This window comes from Dasypus novemcinctus, chromosome 10, assembly GCF_030445035.2.
Source record: "Dasypus novemcinctus isolate mDasNov1 chromosome 10, mDasNov1.1.hap2, whole genome shotgun sequence".
Classification (NCBI taxonomy): Eukaryota; Metazoa; Chordata; class Mammalia; order Cingulata; family Dasypodidae; genus Dasypus; species Dasypus novemcinctus.
In genome coordinates, this window is record NC_080682.1 from 22,332,548 (window position 1) to 22,354,714 (window position 22,167).

The 22,167-nt window shown below is 36.8% G+C and overlaps 2 protein-coding genes across 2 annotated transcripts; one reads left to right on the plus strand and one right to left on the minus strand.

Annotated features, from left to right (window-relative positions):
* The first annotated feature begins 7,680 nt into the window (after positions 1-7,680).
* On the plus strand, positions 7,681-8,619 carry LOC101414769 (olfactory receptor 9G4). The gene has a single exon (XM_004471059.4). The coding sequence runs from the start codon at positions 7,681-7,683 to the stop codon at positions 8,617-8,619; it is 939 nt and encodes a 312-aa protein (XP_004471116.1).
* Positions 8,620-15,398: 6,779 nt separating this feature from the next.
* On the minus strand, positions 15,399-16,316 carry LOC101414337 (olfactory receptor 9G19-like). The gene has a single exon (XM_004471058.1). The coding sequence runs from the start codon at positions 16,314-16,316 to the stop codon at positions 15,399-15,401; it is 918 nt and encodes a 305-aa protein (XP_004471115.1).
* Positions 16,317-22,167: the final 5,851 nt, after the last annotated feature.

Consider the following 22,167-nt stretch of genomic DNA (forward strand, 5'->3'; position numbering starts at 1 on the left):
CATAAAAAGAGAATAAATGTCAATATAAACATGAACATATTGTAGTTTACCAAAGGATGGTAGGTGAGTAACATCCATCTGCCTTAATTGATTAGGAGTCAGGCCTCTGGGATTAGTTTCAGCCTGAAAAGGTACCACTGTCAGTGGTCCAAAAGTAGGACAAGTGTGAATAATTTCTCATGCCTGTAGTTTTGTTAACTTTTGATATTTATTTTGCAGGCCTTTAACATTAATATGAGTTAAAGCATGGCAATCACGAGCACATTGTAAACACCCTACCAATAAATCAGCTCGAGCATTATTTGATGTCATAGGACTAGGCAAAGAGGCATGAGAAATATATGAATAATGTAAATAGGATGCTGTTTTAACCCGATGAGATGTTGCAAGTCAGTGAAAAGTTGAGATAACTCATCAGTAGCAAAGATATGAGCTGTTTTAATATGCTTGACAGTAAGACTTACATATTTAGAGTCAGAGACAATGTTCAAGGGCTCTTAAAACATTTGTAAAAGTTTAATGACAGCTGAAAGCTCTGTGCATTGAGCAGACAAATAAGGAGTTTGTCAAACCTGTTCTTTTTGAGAAGTAACATATGTTGCTTTTCCATTACTATTACTATCAGTAAATACTGTACAGGATGATTGGGCTATGCACATAGCCCTGAAAAGCACTGCAAAAGTTTATTGTTGGGTTTTTTACAGATAGAGGAATGCAGCTGGCTTGATTTGTCTAAGAAGACACTAAAGAAAGTCTTAGCAAGTTTTAAAACAAAGTGATAGCAATACAGCTGGACTTTAACTTTTTGCAACAAACTAGCAGTGTTTGGGATTGCTGCATACTAGTGTTGTTACTTTAATCTATGATAAGAGGTTGTTTCTGTGACATATACTCTTTTATTATAATTAAAACCATAAATAACCACATTGTACTTCTCTTTAATATTATGCTGAAATATTGGTAACTTTATACACTTTTAAGCATTCATAGGAACCTTCTATTCATATGACTTTAATTAACAGACAGTTTAAGGGAAGAAAAACTTGTTAATTTTATAACACTGTAAAACACCTTTTATTTAACTTATAACATATTAAATGAACTTAATTATTTTATTTAATTTTTCCTTTAAGGTAAAAGAACAAATCTCTTATAATTAGTTTGGAATAAAAGGCCACTGTTCAGGATTAGGTTTTGAGAAAGCAGTTTTGAACATTATGTTCCTTTAAAAGAGATAAAAGTTTCTTTCTTGGAACACCGAGGAAACAATAAGCACAAGAAGTACAATAAGCTATTTTGATAAGACAGACTTTCTTTGTATACTGACTATTGAGGATAAGAACTTTTACCAAAACAGATTAATGATGAGAGGCCTTGAGAAAGAATAAAAAATTTTAACTTTGCATCAGCATACTACTTTATACTAAAACCTTTAAAATTTTATAGATAGACCCATTAAATTTTATTTAACTTTAACTGTAAAAATTCCTTTTCCACCAACCTTCTGCACCCTCAGTACTCACCCAGGCCTTGTCCCACACTCTACTGTTTCCAACAATCAATCATTTTATCTCAAGTCAAAATCATCCTCTGTTTCCATAACAATAAAAACACATTCCATATAGCCCACATACAAAGTTATCAAGCAAACCTTTTATAGCATAATACCGTGAACACTAAACAAGCTTGTTAAAATAATGAACTTTTCTTTAAATACAGTTTTCTAGAAGCAAGTTGGCAGGGGAGGCTGGTTGCTGCCAATCTTTCCTGTAATAAAATTACCTTTTATTATTATTATTATATTATTATTATTGTTATTATTATTAATTCAGGTTTGTTTAATAATGACATTTTGGAATTAGCCACTTAAACACTTTAATGTAAACAATGCTTCATAAGACCTTTTATAATTATTTATAACCATATAGACTATAATTATATCATTTTAAGACAAATTTCATCTTTACAGAACACATTCCCTTACTTAAAGTTATCACAATACCTTCTACAACTTGCCACATGCAAATTAAGTTTCAAGAGTTTATGAAAAATTAGCCATCCTACTTTAGGACAAAATACGCCTTTTTGCAAAACTTATTAAATTTCAGTTAGCATTGTCACAAACTTTTAACCAAATATTCATTTAAGTTGTACATTCTTCATATTATCCTGTGAAGAAAAATAAGTTATTCATTTTAATCTAGGCAAGAACAACCTTTTATAAAAAGACATAGTAATTTTGTTAATAAAGACTTATCATTTTTATCATTGTAGAGATCTTATTAACATTTAAACTTATGTATTAACATAAGCGCTTATTTAATTTTTGGCCATTTGAATAGAGCTCTTTTATAAATTTTTATTAATTTATATTACCATCCGGAGGTATCAAAATATACACTGACATTGAATGAACAGACAAACACAGAACAATCACAATACAGTAACAGAAACATACAGTTTACAATTAACTCATAATTCTTACTTTCTTGGTATAGCTGCTTTTAAGTTCTCCATTATATGACATTTTAAATATTACTTCTTAAGATTTCTTCTGAAATCCATGTTGCCTGTAACATGCAAGCTTGTGCTTGGAAACATTGTTATTAGTTTAGTTATGGTTAAATATTGTTCAAAGTAGGGGGGGGGGACAGCTAGCCTGAACTTTTGGAAGGGTTTATTGCTCCTCACCTTTTAAAGCACTTGGGGGAATGACTGTTATTCCGTTAGTAATGTTGTGGGTACCTAAATTTTTGACTTTATTATAATAGAGAGCTTTCTAGGTAACAAAATGTTCGGGGGTTAAAATAGGAAGGGCTAAATTTTTCTAATCAGTAGGTGTATTGTGAGCATGAGAAATGCTTAATAACACGTGAGCACAGGGGCTATTAAGACTATGTTTTTGAATGGCTTTAGGAAGGTGAGCAATGGTTTTATGATGCCAAGGTGCCTAAAAGGGAGGAGAATCTCATTGTGGTAATTTATTGGAAAGAAGTGAAGAGGAGTGAATGGGTGGTGATTAAGGACAATTGCAGTAAGTGGAGCTGAAAGAGGAGGTGTGGAAGGCACGGCAGTGAAAGAGTTAATAAGCGGAGCTGAAAAGGGAGGTGTAGTAGGCATGGCAGTGAGAGAGTTAGGCTCCGGGGGTTTTAGCCAGTGTCTAGTGGGGGATAATGAGTTATTTGATTGTCTAAAGGAACCGGAGCTTGGGAAGCAGGGGGAGTACTTTTTGAGGGTGTAGTCTTAGGTTTTGGACGTAAGTTTGAGCTATTTTCTTCATTGTCGGAAGGGTAACTTTCACCATCACTATGTATAGTGATGGAGACTGAACTGGAGCAGCTAGAAGATCTTGCAGCCTAAGGAAAAGGAGGTGAGGGCTGAGGGCAGAGGGCTTCATTATCTTCTATAGGAGGGGAAAGAGAAAGCAGCGGACTAAGAGGAAACCAGGGACAAATTTCTTGGAGGAAGGCAAAGAATTTAGAGAGTTCTTTAACATTATCCTTTACTCCTCTTGTCTTGAGGGTGGCCTGCAGGCTGCGTAGGAAAAGGGAACGATCATTAGAGGAACCCTGCCCCATGATAGAGCCGATCACTCACCCACCGAGCCTTCAGAAGATAGGCAGTCTTGTGAAGGTCTCCCTTGCCCAAGCTGATAGCTCAGGTCTTCCTTGCCCAAGCTGATAGCTCAGGTCTTCCTGTGTACATGTAGATCATCTGGCCAGGCTTTCTGTTGTGTTGGCTGGTTGAGAAAACTTCCTCCCCGGCCTCACCTACGTCGGGCGCCACTTGTCCGAAACCGGCGGGGGCGGATTCCAGGGGCCTGTGGGAAGAAGCAGGGTGAAGGGGGTGATGGAGGCAGGAGATGAGAAGAATGGAGGCAAGACAGGAATCTGATCAAGCCTCGTTTATTGGGAGTAGAACATGGGAATATATAGAGAGGGAAGGGAATGTGTCCATAGGTGATAAGCTGGTCTTGTGGGTGGCAGACGTCCAAGAAGGGGATTGACTGACAGTTCGCACCGGGTCTGCGGAGTTTCGCGCCTTGCACATGCGTATTGCTGTGGTCACCTGAGTAGTGGCGGGAGGGGGAGAAAAAAGAAGCAGGGAGGAGAAGAATAAGGAAATGACAGGGCAGATTTGTGAACTCCGCCATGTTGTGGGAGGCTGTAGATAGGTCTCACAGCAGGTGGCTCTCTACAGATTGGTTGTGTCCATTCCACATCTATGTCAAGAGGGGGCTTAGTTTCCACATGGATGCTGGATGCAATCCTCCTGCTTTCAGTTGTAGACACTCTTGGCTCCCTGGTATGGTGGTTGACCTTCTTCAACTCCATGTTAGCTGAGTAGGGTAAGTCCAATAAACCAGAGTGTAGAAGCTGAAGTCTGTTGAGGCTCAGGGCCTGGTTATTATATGGTCAGTCCAGAGATTCAGATCCCCTGGGTGTATATTAAACCCCAGCACTAACTACAATTCTGGTAAAGTAACAGGAAAGGCTTGTGAAAAGAGATCACATCTGAGTCCAGCTCCATCACACAGAAACACCAACTCCAAAGAAGGGCCACCTGACATGGCACGGAACTCCATCTGCCATGACCATAAAACCTGTGGGTCTCCATAGCCCTCAGAAGAACCAATACCTGGGGTTGTATCTACTTTATCTGTCCCTGGGACTCTGCTCAGGTGTGCATAAGGGAAACCCCTCCGATAACCTCCCAGCTCTTTTTTAGAGACTCAAAGCCATATAAACTCATTTGTCCTTTCCATTTCCCCCTTAATTTAGGTAAAAAGTCATTTTTAAATCCTGTTATTATATGTAGACAGAGATATTCTGCTGGTCCAAGTTGAACCTTTTATTCAAGGTCATTTTCTAGTTACTTCATCAGCTGGTAGTTGGTAGTGATCCCTTGGCGCCAGGGAGGCTCATCCCCTGGAGTCATATCCCACACTGGGGGGAAGGCAACGCATTTACATGCTGAGTTTGGCTTCGAGACTGGCCACATTTGAGCAACACAGAGGCTCTCAGGAGGTAACTCTTAGGCACACTGTTGCTCTAGGCCTTGTACTTATTTCAGGTGCACAGGCTCACAAGCATAGCCATTAGTATCAGGGGCTCATTGTTAGACCTTCATTCTTTTTTGGTCTTTGCCATTGCACTTGGGGGATCATTGCTGTTCCTTTAGGGACTGTGATAGAGCTCCCCTGGCTAGAATCTCAGCACTCCCTCAGTTGTTGTTTTTAATTGTTTCCACTATGAAAATATCCAAGCATTTTTATGTACCCTGGATATATGCCCTGTAGAACTCCCTGCCAACCATGTGTCCTCTGTCAATAACATCCCACACTAGTATTCCTCTGCTGCCCTTGTTGAACCTCTCTGTAATCCAAGACTTCCTGAAAAGTGAAGCCCAATATACTGTCTGGTTCCCTTAATAGTAAAATGGAATATAGCGATGAGCTTAAAGGTTAGATATAGAATACATATTAATTTGGAAACATTCTACATCCTGTCTTTTTCTTTTCTTTTTTCTAATTATTAAGCTTATCTTCACAAGAGTTTTAGATCACAGTAATTCGTATATACAATATACAGTACTCCTACATATCCAACATAAAACCTTTTCCCTTCCACAGCAATAATCTTGTTTCATATTCATATTATATTTACTGAAACTGATGTACAGATATTGAGACAATAGCTTTCAAACAAGGTAACATTTGTGTTTACATTGCGGTTTATATTTTAGACTATACAATTTTCTAAATTTTTAGTTATCTTATGTTCTACATTATGATTTACATTTTAGCCTATCAGCCCCTATATATTTTTGGTGTGATTTTACATGTCTTATATCCATTCTTGTGTACTCTTGGGAAACACTTCTATTGCCCACACAGTTTCATTGGCTCCACCTATTCAATACCTATTTCCCCCTCCCCTTAGGGCCCACAGTGACAGTCAATCTTCATTTTTTGAAGAGCCAAGTTCAGAGATATTTGTAATAGTGTTGAGGGCCAAATTTTTTTTTGATGTTTGGCCTTTCATCACTGTAATAGCTATTGTCTTGCATGTACAGTGGAAATTTCTCCCACTTTTTCCTCAGAGTCTTACTTTTTTTTTCAATATGTCTTCAGAGAAGTTTTAGGTCACAGTAAAGTCACACACAGAACATAGGGGTCTCCCATATACCCAACAATCTCCCCCATTTCCCACTTCTCCGTTAATAACCCTTTTACATGTGGATGGTACATTTGTTACAACTGATGTACAAATATTGAAACACTACTACTAACCATGGTCAATGGTTTACATTATGGTTTACAACTTAGGCCATACACTTCTATAAATTTTTGGTGAAATTGACCATGGCCTGTTCCATCATTGCACAATCATGCAGAACCATTATCCCCCAACTACCCCTTGTATTAGTCAGCCAAAGGGGTGCTGATGCAAAATACCAGAAATTGGTTGGTTTTTATGAAGGGTATTTATTTGGGGTAGGGGTTTGCAGATACCAGGACATAAAGCATAAGTTACTTCCCTCACCTAAGTCTATATGGAGCAAGATGGCTGCCAACATCCGCAAGGGTTCGGGCTTCCTGGGTTCCTAGGTTCCTGGGGCTTGTTTTACTCTGGCTTCAAGGTTCCTTCCTTCCTGGGGTTGGTTTCTCTTCCCTCTGGGTGCTGACTTCCAGGGCTCCAGTTTAAGTGTTCAGCATCAAACTCCAAAATCAAAATTCCAACATTAAAAGTCCTCAACTCTGTTCTTCACCATAACCTAATCGTATTTCAATCATGCCCAGGTACAGATCAGATTACAAGCATAATCCAATATTTCTTTTTGGAATTCATCAATTATATCAAACTGCTACACCCCCCTTCCATCTATTCTATTCCTCCTCCCCCCTGCTTTTGGGGCCCACAGTGATCACCAGGCTCCACTCCTTGAAGGACAAGATTCATAAATACTTGCAAAAACGCTGAGAGCTTGACACACTAGTCTGTCCTCTCCTGTTAGGAACTACTCATTCTCTTGAGACACACACTCCCCTCTGTTTGAGAACATATCAGGCCTCCCTAGGATGGGTGTACAACATCTTCCCACACATTATGTGGGTATCCACCCACTGATATAACACGCTATGAAAAAACAGCACTCACACACTCCCTAGAAGTTTGCCCCAGGTGTGCCTTGTTCCAAACGCCCCCCATCCAACATCTTAAACCATTAACTCTTCCTCGTCACATTGCCAAAAGAGTTTTCTAAACATTGTAGTTTCAACCACATACCCCATTGTTCACTTGCTCCTTCCTCCAACCCTCCCCCCAGTTCCATGGACCTTCTGACCCATCCTCCCCACTGTAGCCCCTGTCAAGCTTTCACCACCCAACCCAATAATTTTACTCCAATTTCTGATGAGAATAAGGGATTAGTGCCTCTTTAACAGTAATTAATGAAGATACTGGTTTTAAACCATATTCTGACTTCTCTTTTGGTGATTTCCAAATTACCAAATTATAGAGACTAAAGTTTGATAATTCTAGATACTAAGTAGTAAGAATAAACAAGCCTCCTAATAATTGCTGAATTAATTGATATTGGTTACAATGGATAAAACACTAAATCTTTTTTTTTTTCTTTCTTTCTTATAAGCTTTATTAGGGTTTCTCCTGTTTGAACATGGAAGTGGGAAATCGCACCATCCTGACTGAATTCATCTTGTTGGGCTTTTCAGCAGACCCCAGGTTGCAGCTGATTCTTTTTGGAGTATTTCTGATGCTCTATTTATTAACCATGTCAGGGAACATGACCCTGGTTCTCTTAATCCGGAATGATTCCCGATTGCACACACCCATGTACTTTTTCATTGGCAGTCTATCTTTTCTGGATTTCTGGTACACATCTGTGTATATCCCCAAAATCCTGGCCATTTGCATCTCAGAAGATAAACGTATGTCCTTGGCTGGATGTGGGGCCCAGTTCTTCTTTTCCTGTTTCGTAGCCTACACAGAGTCCTATCTACTAGCAGTCATGGCGTATGACCGCCACGTGGCAATTTGTAGCCCATTACTCTATTCAGGTACCATGTCCAATTCTCTCTGCAGTGGGCTCGTTGCTGGTGCATACATAGGAGGGGTCTTGAATGCAATTGCCCACACTGCCAACACATTCCGCCTGAGTTTCTGTGGTAAAAATATCATTGACCACTTCTTCTGTGATGTACCACCATTGGTAAAAATGTCCTGTACAGACACCCAGGTCTATGAAAAAGTCCTTCTGGGTATGGTGGGCTTCACAGTCCTCTCCAGCATATTAGCCATCCTGATTTCCTATTTCAACATTCTTCTGGCTATCCTGAGGATCCGCTCTGCTTCTGGAAGGCGCAAGGCCTTTTCCACCTGTGCTTCCCACTTGATCTCAGTCATGTTCTTCTACGGATCCATGCTCTTCATGTATTCAAGACCTAGCTCCACCTATTCTCTTGAGACAGACAAAGTGGCTGCCCTGTTCTACACTGTGTTGAACCCATTGCTCAACCCTCTTATTTATAGTGTGAGGAACAAAGATGTAAAGGAGGCTTTCAGGAAAGCAACACAGAGTATAAGACCACGAAAATGAAATGTCATCATTTTTTTTCCTGAATGTTTATTGATCTTTCTAAATTATTGTCTTCAACATATGTTTTTAAGCATTGCAATATTTAAATTAAATGCAACAAGTTATATGGAAAATTATGAAATATTGTATAAACCACTCTTTGTTATTATTTTGTTATGATATAAACTAATTTAAACTTATAATATTGGACCGTTTAATTTTGGTATTTTGCCTCTTTGCAGTAATAAGTTTTCTTCAATATTTGTCCTCTTGCTTGTCTTTGGGAGTTCTTGGAAAGAGATAAAATTAATTTGATTTTTTTGTGTGTGTGCATTGGTTTTTACTCTGAACCTTACCAAACAAGTTGTATTGCTTTTGGAGAAGGTATGGGATAGTTTGACTGCTGGAAATTGGATGAAGATTTTGAAATATTTATTTTAAGTAAAGTGTCTGTCTTAGTTTCCTGGCTTCTATGCTAAATAGCCACAAGATGTTATCCTTGAAAAACAGAAATTTTTTCTCACAATTTTGGGCTTAGAAGCCTTGCTCCCTCCACGGTCAGTGGCATTCTGGAGACTGGCAATCCTCGGGGTTCCTTGATTTTCATGTCTCATAACAATGTCCTCCCTTTCCTCTTCCCAGTTCTGTTGATTTCCCCCTTCTAGTCCTCCAACTGGCTTCCTCTTCATAAATCCTCCAGTATAAGCATTTAGTTCCAGTCTCCTTCCATTGAGCTGTACCTTACCTAAAAATAATATCTTTACTAAGTCCTGTCTGTAATGGACTTATACCAGCAGGAATAGATAAGGATTAAGAATATATTAATTTCTGAGACTTATAACCACATATACTACAGTGTTCCCACCAAATTGCTTCACAAAGATCAGATTGACATAGAAAATATCTATCTAATCCCTGTACCTTCTATTATAGGCAAAGTGTTTAAGAATTGCATACACAATAAGAATATAATTATAAAATCATAGAATGATGGATCTTTTAGGATTGTGTACAAATGTAAGGAATGATATTTCTCACAAATAATGGACACTCCACAGTGCTCTACTTCATGGAACAACACTATATATAACCTTTCTAGGTTTAAGTAAGAATAAGCAGAACAAAGGGAAATGTATAAACAAATTAAGCACACTTATTCCAGACCCAGTTTTGGTTTTCTATGACAAGAAGAATTAGTGAAGAAAACTACAGTTCAGTAACCGGAAAATACTGAGTTTTAGTAAATATTTTTTTCAATTCCCTCTATAACACTGTTGGTTAAGAAAGCTCAGAAATAGAAATTTAGTTATGGAGCTTACTAGCTGTTTCTTTAATAAACACATTCACAAAATAAACTTAAAAAATTTTAGTACAAATAAATTTAAAAATTTCACCATTTGTATGAGTGCTATTTCCTATCTTTCCTTCTACCTTCATGTATTTTCTAATACCTCATTATTGTCTCTTTTTACATAAAAAAATCTTAACATTCCTTGCTTTTCTATCACTACAGAAGTCCTGAGAGTACTTAAAGAATTTGGGTATATTTGTGAAATCTCAACAACCCATTAAAATTGTCTTTACATTCATTTATTATCCATCTCATGAGGATAAAAAAGACCTGGTCAATATTAGAAGGCAGAACCAAATTAAATTTAATTCTTTGGGGTTCCAGATGTATTACACACTCTTCCATTCTAAAAAATTAACTCAAAATACTTTAGAATGAGAAAAATTATTGTCTGAACATTCAAATGAAAGTCCTTAAAATTGCTCACCATATAAACCTTTTGCCAATATAATGAACAAAATGAAAAACTGCATTCCTAAGGAAGTGCAGAAGTTAGTGTTTTCTTTGAACACTTGGTTGAATTAATTCTATACAGAATCAACAATAGTAACCTGATATATATTTATGGAACCATCTTTAATTTATTGAGCTGTTTTCCTGCTAAGGGAGTTGATGGTATTTAAGTACAGGGGGCAACAGCCATGGAGAATATGTTCACTGGTCTTGACCTATATAGGAGTTGTAGCTCTGTAATGTGAAAAGAATAAAAACTTACTTAAATCCTCAAAAACTGTACAAGTAAACAGGCTCAAGGTAGTGTCAAGCAGTTGCAGTCTTTGAGTTTACTGGATTTTGCCTCAGTAATGAAAGACTGGAACATTTTGTTCAATCTTCAAAATCTTCTACAGGGTTTAGAAGATGTGCTACACACTTAATGTTTACACATATGAACACGCTTCTATCCACACGTCTTACTAATCAAGTGGATAGGTAATATGTTCTGTGCATGTCGTTCAGCTTCTTTCCCCAGACATACCAGTTATTGTTCAGTGGGCCCATATACAAAGTGACCATATCAATTGTCGTGGGCTCAACCACATGGACTCCCTTCACCAAGGTAGATTTGGCCACATCCACTGCATGGTGTCCAAAATTCTGACAACAGAGGCCACCACTGTGCCTCTCATATTCCATCATTTTCTTGAGGATTGGTGGACTCACTTCACTACTAGTTTGATTATATTAGACTAATTTCTACTAATCCCAGATGGCAGTGAGGGATAATGATTTTCCTTTCAGAAACAGGTGCAATTTTTGCACGTGTTTGCTTTGTGCATTCATTTTCTTGCTAACTTTTTTCCTGGCAGTGTTTCTACATGTGGGCTCTATAATGCCTTATTCATAGCTTGCATATTAATCAGGGTTCTCCAGTGAAACGGAATCAACAGGAGGTATTTGTAAATGGTATGAGATTTTATAGAATTGTCTCATACAACTGCAGGGATGCACAAATCCAAATTCCGTAGGGCAGGCTGTAAGCCAGGGTCTCCAATGAAGGTCCTCAATGAGTCCGCAAGAGACTCTTGTTATCTGAAGTAGAAATGGAAATTCTCTCTTAAAACTGAAATCACTCCTCCTTTTAAGGCTTTCAGCTAATTGGATGAGTCATCACTCACTGCTGATGGCAATATCCTCAGTTGATTGTAGATGTAATTAGCCATAGATGCAATTAAACCCATAAAATCCCTTGTATTACAATTAGCCCAGTGCTTGCTTGACCCAATGACTGGGCAAAATTACCTGGCCAAATTGACACATTAGCTTAACCATCACAGCGTGGAATCACTTCAGTCATTAGCTGGGACTGAGAAATGCATTAGATGGCAATGGAATAGGAACGAGGTCTGTCCACAGAAATTATTGGTTTACCGTTAGTCCATCATCCAGTAGTAATATGTTTGTTTCATGGAGTGGTAAAATAATTAGAGGAAGCCTCAGGCAAGAGTGTTGAGGTGTTCTCCAAGATGTGTTATATGTTTTAAAATGGCAGTCAATAAATGAGGACCTTATGTTGAGTGACGCAAGCCAGGCATTGAAGAACAAATACTACATGATGCCATCTTTCTTTATCAAGAACATACATGCCCAGGAACTAAAGGTATGATGCAGACATGTCCCCTGTAGTGGCCAGGAAAATGAACCTTGCAGATCTCCAAGTACAGAGAAATGACCAAATGACCTAGATTCCAAGCTCTGAAAGCTATTTTGACATGTGCATGAAGTGCATACTTACCAAAGAATACTGCCAGTCAGTGAGTGAGGATGACAGAGATACAAAGGCAGACTTTTTCGTCTTAGACCCTGAACTTCTTTCATAGAAGACTTTAACTCATGACCTTCTGACTGACTTTTAAGAGCTCTCCTTATTCTTCACAATGGTTTAAGAGGCTTCCATCTGTCCTTCCTTCCCTCCCTCCTTCATTTGGGGGTCAGACTTGCTTCTTGATCTGCTGTCACACCTCAACTTTTCTGTCTCCCTCCCTACTGTGTCCTGTACAGACACTAATAATATTCTTGCACATGTTACTACATCTTCATGTCTGCCTCTCAGAGGACCCTGGGCTTCACAGTTCCTAATATTGCATCAAATCATGTACTAAAATTTTATTTTTCTCTCACTGTAACCTCAGGTTTAGTGGGATAGGAAGTCTATGTACCAAAGGGAAGAGTGCTTCACAAAAAGGTCACCATCAATGTTCTGATCAATTTGTATCCCAGTCTCCCCTGGCCTCATGGACTGTCCTTGAGTCAGCCAGGATCACTTTACTGTGCAATGTGAATGAGAGGGAAATTAGTATATAATACAAAATGGGTTCAGAAAAGCTTTGGTTGTAATCTAAGTATTTAGTAGTGCACCTCTTTGTTCTCTGTTAGTATACTCTTTTTTAGGAAACACATGGCCACTCGGTAGAAACAAGATATTCAATCACTTGCATTTCACAATAAATAAAGTTCGGGGTATTTTACCAGGTAAATAACTCCATTCAACTGAGAGTCTGGTAAAGAATGAATACATCAGAACCACAAAGAAGGCAGTTATACAATAATTTGTATTTGCAATTATGTAATAATATTATAGATCTTTATAGATCTTTGTCACTTCACTTTCTTTTGTCTTTTATTTAGACAGAGTGGACTGTGAGTGCAAGAAGTACTAGTCTATGGTTTGGGGATTAAAAGAGGTCTGTAATTCAGAAATGCTCCTGGCTGGCTCATGATCTATGCTGTATTATGACTATCAAAATTTTTACATTTTCTTTATAGAACATTTAATTTCAAGAGATTTTCACATGAACACCCATAAATATTTTAATTTATTTAATGTTTAATTTATTAAATTCATATTTAAAATACATATCCTGTAAACAACTTTCCCTCGAGATTTTATTTTATTTATAATTAGAGAAATTACATTTCCACATAAATTGTTTCTGCAGTTTCAAATTAATATGGCCCATTCTGTTGAATATTTTAAAACCATATTGATGGACTATGTCAACATAATCATCCAAAATGTATTGCTAAACTTATGCATATCTCAAAATATCTAGGTCATATTTTATTTAAATAATAAATGAGTATTTATTTTATATACTCCTAAGATTTTTATTTGTCTTACTTTATCTTCTTATTAGGGTTTTGGTGTTATTTTTTAGCCATGATTCCAGAGTTGGGATAACCTTTCCAGACACAAAGCAATAGATTATACACTTAGGCCTGCTAAAATTATAGTCTCTGGGTATATATGATTTTTGTTTGGACAAAGGAACTTGGCTCCTTCTCCTAGTATTAAATAGGAGCACTTGACAGTCAATCTGAGCTCCCTTTTTTTTCTTTAATGCTTCCACAAATAGAAAACATGGGAATATTTTTATTTTATAAATATAACATACTAATATTACCTTATTTTAAAAAAATCAACCAAAATTGCATGGAACCTATCATAGTTGCCCTCTTAACACAGTACCTGTTTGTATTCTCTATATAAACATTTCTGTCTTTATTTGCTTCTTTTTAAAGTTTATTTTTAGTATTAGATTACATAAACGTTACATCAAAAATACATGGGAGTCCCATATACTTCACCCCTCCCCTCTCACACTTTCCCAAATTAACAACATCTTTCATTAGGTGGTACATGTGTTACAATTGATGAACACATATTGAAGCGTTGTACCAAACAAGGACTATAGTTTACATTGTAGTTTACACTCTGCCCTGCACAATTTTATAGGTTTGATAAAATATATAAAGACCTGTATCTGTCATTGCAATATCATGCAGGACTATTCTGGTGTCCCAAAATTGGTCCCCATGTTGTAACTATTCTTCCCTCTCCCTTCCCTCAGAACCTCTGGTGGCCACTGCCTTTATATCAGTGATACTAGTTCTTCCATTGCTAGAATAATCATAAATCTACTTTAGCTCACAGTTGTTTTTGTTTGCTTAGGTTTGTTCATTCCTTAATCTTGAGGGGGGTGGGGTTTGGTGATGCTCATCTTGGCTCTGATAGAGAGCAGCTTAGATCCTATGGGACAAATGGATGGAACGGTATTGTTTTCAGTTGCAGACAGTCTCCACTACCTGGTATGGGTGTTGGCCATCATCATCCTTTTGTTAGCTGTTCTGGGAAACATTTCTCTAAAGATTTCTCTTTTTAATAACATGTACACATAGATTTCATTTCTTAAGTTGTTTTCTTCACCGTAGTTATTCTGCTTTATTATGATAAATTGTGCTTTGGTGTTCAGAATGTCCACAATTTCAAAGAAATTCTTGTAAGTTACTCCTCATAAAATAAATCATAGACCTGTAGAGTAATTCACAGAAAAACAGATCAATGGGTTCTTACTAATTTTTCCATAATGGATGAACATATATGAAAGATAAAGACATTGTTAAGACCATGTTTTTTTGAGTTCATTTTGCACCAATATGATTTCTGGGTGCTGCTGGATCTCTGCTAATGCTCTTTGGGAAACAGTACATAAAAAATGTTTTAAAAATTCTGTGATGGGAATCAAAAGTGACGGCTGTCGTGTAGTTTTAGTTATAGGAAAATATTAGAAATTATTTAAACATATTTGCTCCTATTATGAAGAAATTACTCTATAGATATTTACAAAAAAAATCAGTCTGCCAAAATCTACTTATGTTAAAGACAGTGGGCTGTTCTTTTACTCTTCTTCAAGAGTAGAGTCATTATGGGTTTTAGCTCAACTGTTTTTAATCTATTAACAAGGTATTCTTCCCAAGTTTTATTTTATATTAGACTTTTATCTCTGAGGTTGCCCTAATTATCTTATGTCTACTGAAATGTCATGTATCACAGTGGAAAATTCTGTAACATTTTAAGAATCCTTGATCACAATGGCCCACAAGGGCAAATATATTTGAGAACCTGAACAAAAATTGTGCTTGCATCTTCTTAGAGGTAGAGAATCTGGATTTATTTCAAGAGGTTATAGAAAGCCTCTTTCACATCCTTATTTCTCAAGCTATAGATCATAGGGTTCAACATTGGGAAAACCACAGTGTAAAATGTAGACGTTATTTTGTCCCTGCCCAGAGAATAGCTAGATGGGGGGCGAACATATGTGTAGAGAATAGAACCATAATATAAGGTGACAGAGATCAAGTGGGAGGAGCAGGTAGAGAAGGCTTTGAGGCGGCCCTGGGTGGAGCGGATCCTCGCGATGACGACTATAATAAAAAGATAGGAGGCCAGTATGAACACAGTGGGGGCAATGACATTGGAGCCCAGGAGGAAGAACAGTGCCGTCTGGTAGCCATCCTTCCTGCCACAAGCAACCTTCACCAGGGGAAGGAAATCACAGAAGAAGTCATCAATGACATTGTCATCACAAAATTTCAATGCAAAAGTTCTTTTTGTGATTATGGAAGTGTTAATAAAGCCACCGAGATATGAAGCTGCTACCAAAAATACACGTAACTTTATGGACATTGCCTGGGAATAAAGTAGTGGTTTTGAAATGGCCACATAGCGGTCATAAGCCATGGCAGCCAACAGGAAACATTCGCTATAGGTCAGCCCAGCGGAGAAGAAGAACTGAGCTACACAGCCGGCAAAGGAGATGCTCTTGTCTTCAGAGATGCAAATCACTAGAATCTTTGGGGTGTAGACAGTGGAATACCAGAGATCCAGAAAAGACAGGTTTCCAATGAAAAAATACATAGGTGTGTGGAGCCGGGAGTCCTTACAGATCAACAGCATGAGAGTGGTATTTCCCACCAGCGTCACAGAGTATACTCCAAGGAACACCACAAACAGGACCAGCTGCACCACAGGGTCTGTGGTGAAGCCCACCAGGATGAACTGTGTCACGGTGTGATTGGCCCCCTCCATGGCTATAAGGAATTTCACCTAAGAGGAGAGAAAATGATGTTCATCTTGAATTACTGTGATTGATAAATAAATAACGACACACCACTGATAATTCTAGAAGTTTATAATGAACTGTTCACTATAAGTGCTCATTTAATTTAAAAAAATTGCAGCTATCACTCAGATTTGAAAATTAATGTTCAAATTAGAAAATATCTATGATGATTAATTCACTTCTTTCCCCAGAAGTGACTTTTCTACTAAATGAGACACTTGTATTTTGTATTTTCTTGTATGTGTTTTTTTTTCTCTTCCTATGTCCATTTGATTGTTACTAAATATGTGACTTCTAACAAAAAGTGTGAGTTATTTTCCCCTGAAATACTTGATACTGGACTTCAGAACTTTTAAAAATACATTTTTTGAAGAATCAGCCTTTTTCTTGTGGTATGTAATATTATATTGGAACACCATTTAGACATTGTAAAATAATATTTCATTAAAATGTCTATAAATAAAGGAAATTCTCAAGATATTGTAAGGAAAAATAGAGGTTAGGATACAAAGTTTTTAAAAGTATATATATAGAGAGGTATGATAAACAATGATGTTCTTTTAAAGCACAACTGATAAGTGTATTTTATGCATATTCAATAATAGACACATAACACATAACAATATTTTAAAGAATCACTTTGAAAGTGAATTGGGGGTCTAGTTCTTAACATTACACGTTATTTTCTTTTTGATATTTTTGTTTTATTATTAAGGATTTTAATTTAGTAAACAGTAAAAATATATATATATTAGAAAATGACTATGCAACTCAGTGCTTCATTTAAAAAACAAATCTGCCCACCCCTTCAGGATTCCCTGCAGATACAACTAAAATATTCTAATAAACTGAATATAGTAATATACCTAGAAACCACACAATTACAACTGACTTAAGGGACAATTCCAGTCACTCTAGCTGCCCAACAATCTCAGTCATTTTGTAGCTAAATAAACATAAAATCCTGTGAATATGATTATTAGCCTTTACAAGATTACCTCCTAGGACCTAGTAAAACATGCTGTTCCTACTAGCCTCCTCATTACTATCAAGTGGACTTCTTCTTGAGCAAAATATAAAACGATGGAAAATTGTTCCAGTTAACCATTTGTTCCTACAATCTCCTGAAGATGGCCTTATCAAGGTCCTGTGATCTCCACATTAGTAAATCCAATGATCAGATTTCAGTCCTCATCTGATTTGATCTATATGCAGCATTTGAGAGTTTATCACTTTCTTCTTCAGAAACACCTTCTTCGCTTGGTCTCCAGGTCATCAGACTTGCTTGGTTTTCCTTCTACTTCTCTTAATGCTCATTCTCAGCATTATTGCCTTAATCTTTGAATTTTGAAGTACTCCTAAATTAATCCTTGGACCTCTTTTCTTTTCCATCTACATTGATCCCAACAGGTACAATGGCTTTAAATGTTCTTTAAATTTGAATAAGTCTTAATTTTCTGTCTCCTACTTCTCTCCTCTGAACTTCAGACTCATGGGTATCTATGCCTATTTAATATCTCTTCCTGGATGTCTAATGGGCATTTCATGGAAAATGGAATGGAATTCCAGACACATCTTCCCAGACTTGCTTCTATCTCCAACTTCCCTTTACAGTAAATGGTAAAAATCCACTATAGAGGAAATAATTTAATAACATTTACCATCTATCCTTTCTATCTTTCACACCTTGGCTGTTTAATCAGCAAAATCTTCTTTGCTCTATCTTCAAAATATATCAGAATCTGACCAATTTTTACTAGCTCCAATGTTTCCATCCTTGATTAAGCCACAGTCATCTGTCTCTTGTATTATTGCAGAATCTTCCAAATGGTCTCTCTTCTCTGTACTTACCCAATTGACTCAGTTTTCAATAGGGAGCCAGAGAAGTCCTGTTAAAATGTCAGTTATATCATGTTACTCTGCTACTCAGAACCCTCCAGTGACTTCTCACTTGGTGAGTAAAACCAAAGTAATCACAACAATGTCCAAGCCCTGGCTTTCATCTCTTTGCTCTTGACTTCCACTATCCTGCTTGGTACACACTAGCCATTATCCCTTCCATTCTTTTCCTAGCATACAATGGACATGTTCATGGCATTGGCAGCTGCTCCTCCAAATATCTGGAATGCTCATCCAAAGTATCCTCCTAACTAATTCCCTCACGTAATCAGGTTTCAATTGTGTATAATTTTACCTCTTTTAGGATGTTCCCTTTCTACCATAATGTAATTGACTTCCCTGACAATTTTTATATCCTATTCCTACTTCGGTATTTGCCCAGTACTGCTCATTATACAATATTACATATATCCATATCTTTATTTACCTCTTTTCTTTCACTTTCACTGGAATGTGCTCTTCCCCATGTGATTGTGAAAGGACACATTTATCAGATCAGTGTTTATTTCATGTTAATTCATAGATTATGAGCTTACTTAGAACTGTTATTTTAAATGAATCACTTAATACAAAATGAGAATTATTTTTATGGATGAGCAAAATCTTTGAAAACATGGAATCTTTCAGAATTAAAAGAGAAAGAGTTGCAAGCAGACTCATTCTTAGTCTTATTCCTTTCCAATTCTAATATACTCTGATTCTTAAAATGATCCCAGAATTACCTCACTTTTAAAAATCATAGTAAAGTATTTCATGGTTTGCTCTGAGTCAAGCTCTGACTTGGTATGTCAGATGCATTACTTAACTTATTCCTTACATTACTAATAAAAAGTAGACTTACAGATTAATAGCAATGATTTTACAGATGACCAAACTGAGGTTAAATAAGTAGCTAAGTGTTAAACAATTAGTAAGTGGTAGTGTTTTCTCCAGAGACCTGATATTTAACCATTTAAGTCACCTCTTTCTTATTTACCATTAAGTTAGTAGTTGCTAGCAGGTTCTGTGGTTCCTTCTCTTTCTTGATATAATTCCTAATTCAAAACAGTATGATAATGCAGATAATTAAAAAGTTATCCATGGGAAGGTATTTCATATATGCAGGGTCAGAGAAATATTTCTAAGCAATGTCCAAATTGTCTGCTGGAAGAATCTTGCAACCATACATATGTAGTAAATTCTGATTATTAGCAAGAAATATTCCATTTCTTCCCTACCTGTGATCAGGACACTTACCTGTAACTTTCACTGTCACAACCAATAAAGGTGTGCACTGGGATCCAGGAAAATTATAACTGCTCCTTCTCCCCAGTGTATTTAATTCTATCAGCACCCCAGGGGTTCATGGCATTGAAAGACTCTACAAAGGCAATTAACAATGTGTGGACTCATTTAGGAGACTCTTGCTTAAAGTAAAAGAAGGGAAATTTTTTAAAAAGATGATGATTACTATATATTGAGAATCCACTCTTTATAAAATAAATTCCTTGAAACTCTGTTTGTCAACTCTGTGAAATATGTCTTGCAGTTCCCATATAGACAAGAAAATTTATCAAATTCACAGTCAATTATATTGCCCAAAGTAAACTTAGAACTTAAGTGGGGTTGGAACTTGAATCTAAGATAAGCAAATTACAAAACTCATGGCATATCCACTTTATCACACACAATTCAGAGAAGTATGATCTTTGACTATCCAGCTTTTGGTATATTGCTTTAGATCTGGTTGTCACATATCCTCAATGTCTGAAAGGGTAGATTTTGCAAGATATACAATTCTCACTCCTTATCAAATCATTACCCAATTTTGAAGTGAAAAGATTTCTTACAGACTAATAAAAGCTTGTTAAGTTTCTCCATTATTTATTACAATGATACTCATTGAACATTTATATGGATCAGACACTCTTCTAAGTGCTTTTGAATTTTCATGTCATTTTATCATTCACAATAGTTTTGTGAAGTAAAGGCAATTATTATACCCATTTACAGTTGAGTTATCTGAGACACAGACGTTTGTACCTACCTTAGATAAGGTTGCAAATGTATGGGTTGTGAAAGTCAAGGCTCAAAACCAGTTCTCCTAGTGCTCTTCACCTGTCCTCAAAGCTGCATATCTATCCAACATTAATTGTGTCTAGAAACTCTGCCAGGCACTAATGACAAGAGTTAGAGTTAAGGCCTGAATCCTGCCCTCAACAAGGGAGTATTTTATAGAATTAAAACCAATTTTTGTAAACAAGTATGTGCAATAGGTTATGACTGGATTACCTTACCTGATCATGGGAGAAGTCAAGAGAAGAGACTGTGCTAGGGGCAGAGAGGAAGATTTGTGTGTGTTATGAGAGGAAACATGCATCTGTCCTCTAAGATTGAGTGGGCACTGATCATCTGGTAGGAGGGCTTAACTGACAAATGAGACCATGATTATTAAGGCTGAAGCAAGGAATAGAAAGAAGAGTAGAGGAACTGGAAAATGTTTGTCAGGAATAGAGTCTGTTTGTGGAATAAATAGAGATGAAACTAGATGAGATCACAGAGTTTTTGGGCATCTCTCAGAATTGTTTATTACTCCACACACTTGATGGAAACAGGAATCTCTAACCAACTTGTCCTCTTCATAGGCAAAGACAAGAAAACAAGGACAAATAGTCACATAATACACAGTCTGACTCTCGAAATATACAATTTTTATTTATAATAGAATGGGTTTATGAGGAAGGTAGCTTCCAATTGAGCAGTAGATGACCTCTTATGTAAAAGAGCTGTTAGGAACCATAGGGTAGAAATCAAAGCCTGAATGATTCAAGAAGGGTCAAGCTGGAGACAGCAGTGCTGTAGTGGAGACAGCACATGTCAGTCAGATGATGTGGATTCATGGTTTTCTCACTGTTCACTGAAGCATTATAGAAGTGATTTAATCTTCTTAAGTCTCAATTGCCTCCATGTAAAAGAATAATAATAATTGCAATTACTAGATGAGGCTATTGTGTATATTAAATGTGATGTTGTTTTAAAACTATTTAGCAGAGTACTTGAAGTATGCAAAACACCCAATAAACCAGGGGCACTCTAATTCAGAGATAACAAGCAGCAACTAAGAGAATTCTAAAACTTCAACTCCAGGGCCCCACCTCTTACAATATTTATTTAATTGATTAAGTTATCCAAGTCATCTCCTTTCTATAACATTGGCTACTCTTATTAGAACAGCAGCTGCATTATTTCACATGGGTAAGAAGATTGAAGGAAATATTATATAAGAAATATTTTTTCAGAGTAGTGTACAACTTGGTAGAAAATATGGCCTGTTCAGCATAGATGCGCAGTCACAGACCTGGGTTGATTTCTGATTCTAACCCTTACTAGCTTGGTCACCATCAATATTAATTTAATTGCCCAGAAAATCACATGAGTTACATGCCATTTAATGCATTTCTAATCTGTAATAACACATTCTTTATAAAATTGCAGGGGCATGTAAAAGAGAGTTCATTTAAAGCCTTAGCAGGCTGTCTGACATATAGTAAAATTATGCATTGAGCAGATCATATTATGCTGAGTACTGATGTTATGTAAGTGTCATGCTGTAGAATTATAATCATACAAAATCATGAAGATGGTAAATGTTGTTTTGTTTTCCCTTTGGTATTCTCCAAAATATTCTAGCACTTTTTGGTGCATTGTTCTCTTGATAATCCCAAATTATTCTTTATTACCCTACTGCACATGAGAGACTCTTATAAAATCTCTTACTATTGACAGATATTGTTGTGCAAGCAAAGAGATTCATTGATCACATACTGAAGGCCAGAACTCAGGAATATTCTTGAGAAGGAAAAAAGATTTATTATGACTGGCTGGGCTTGGGGACTCCTGTCTAAAAACCTGAGCCCCCCGCTCATCTTGTAGGTTGCT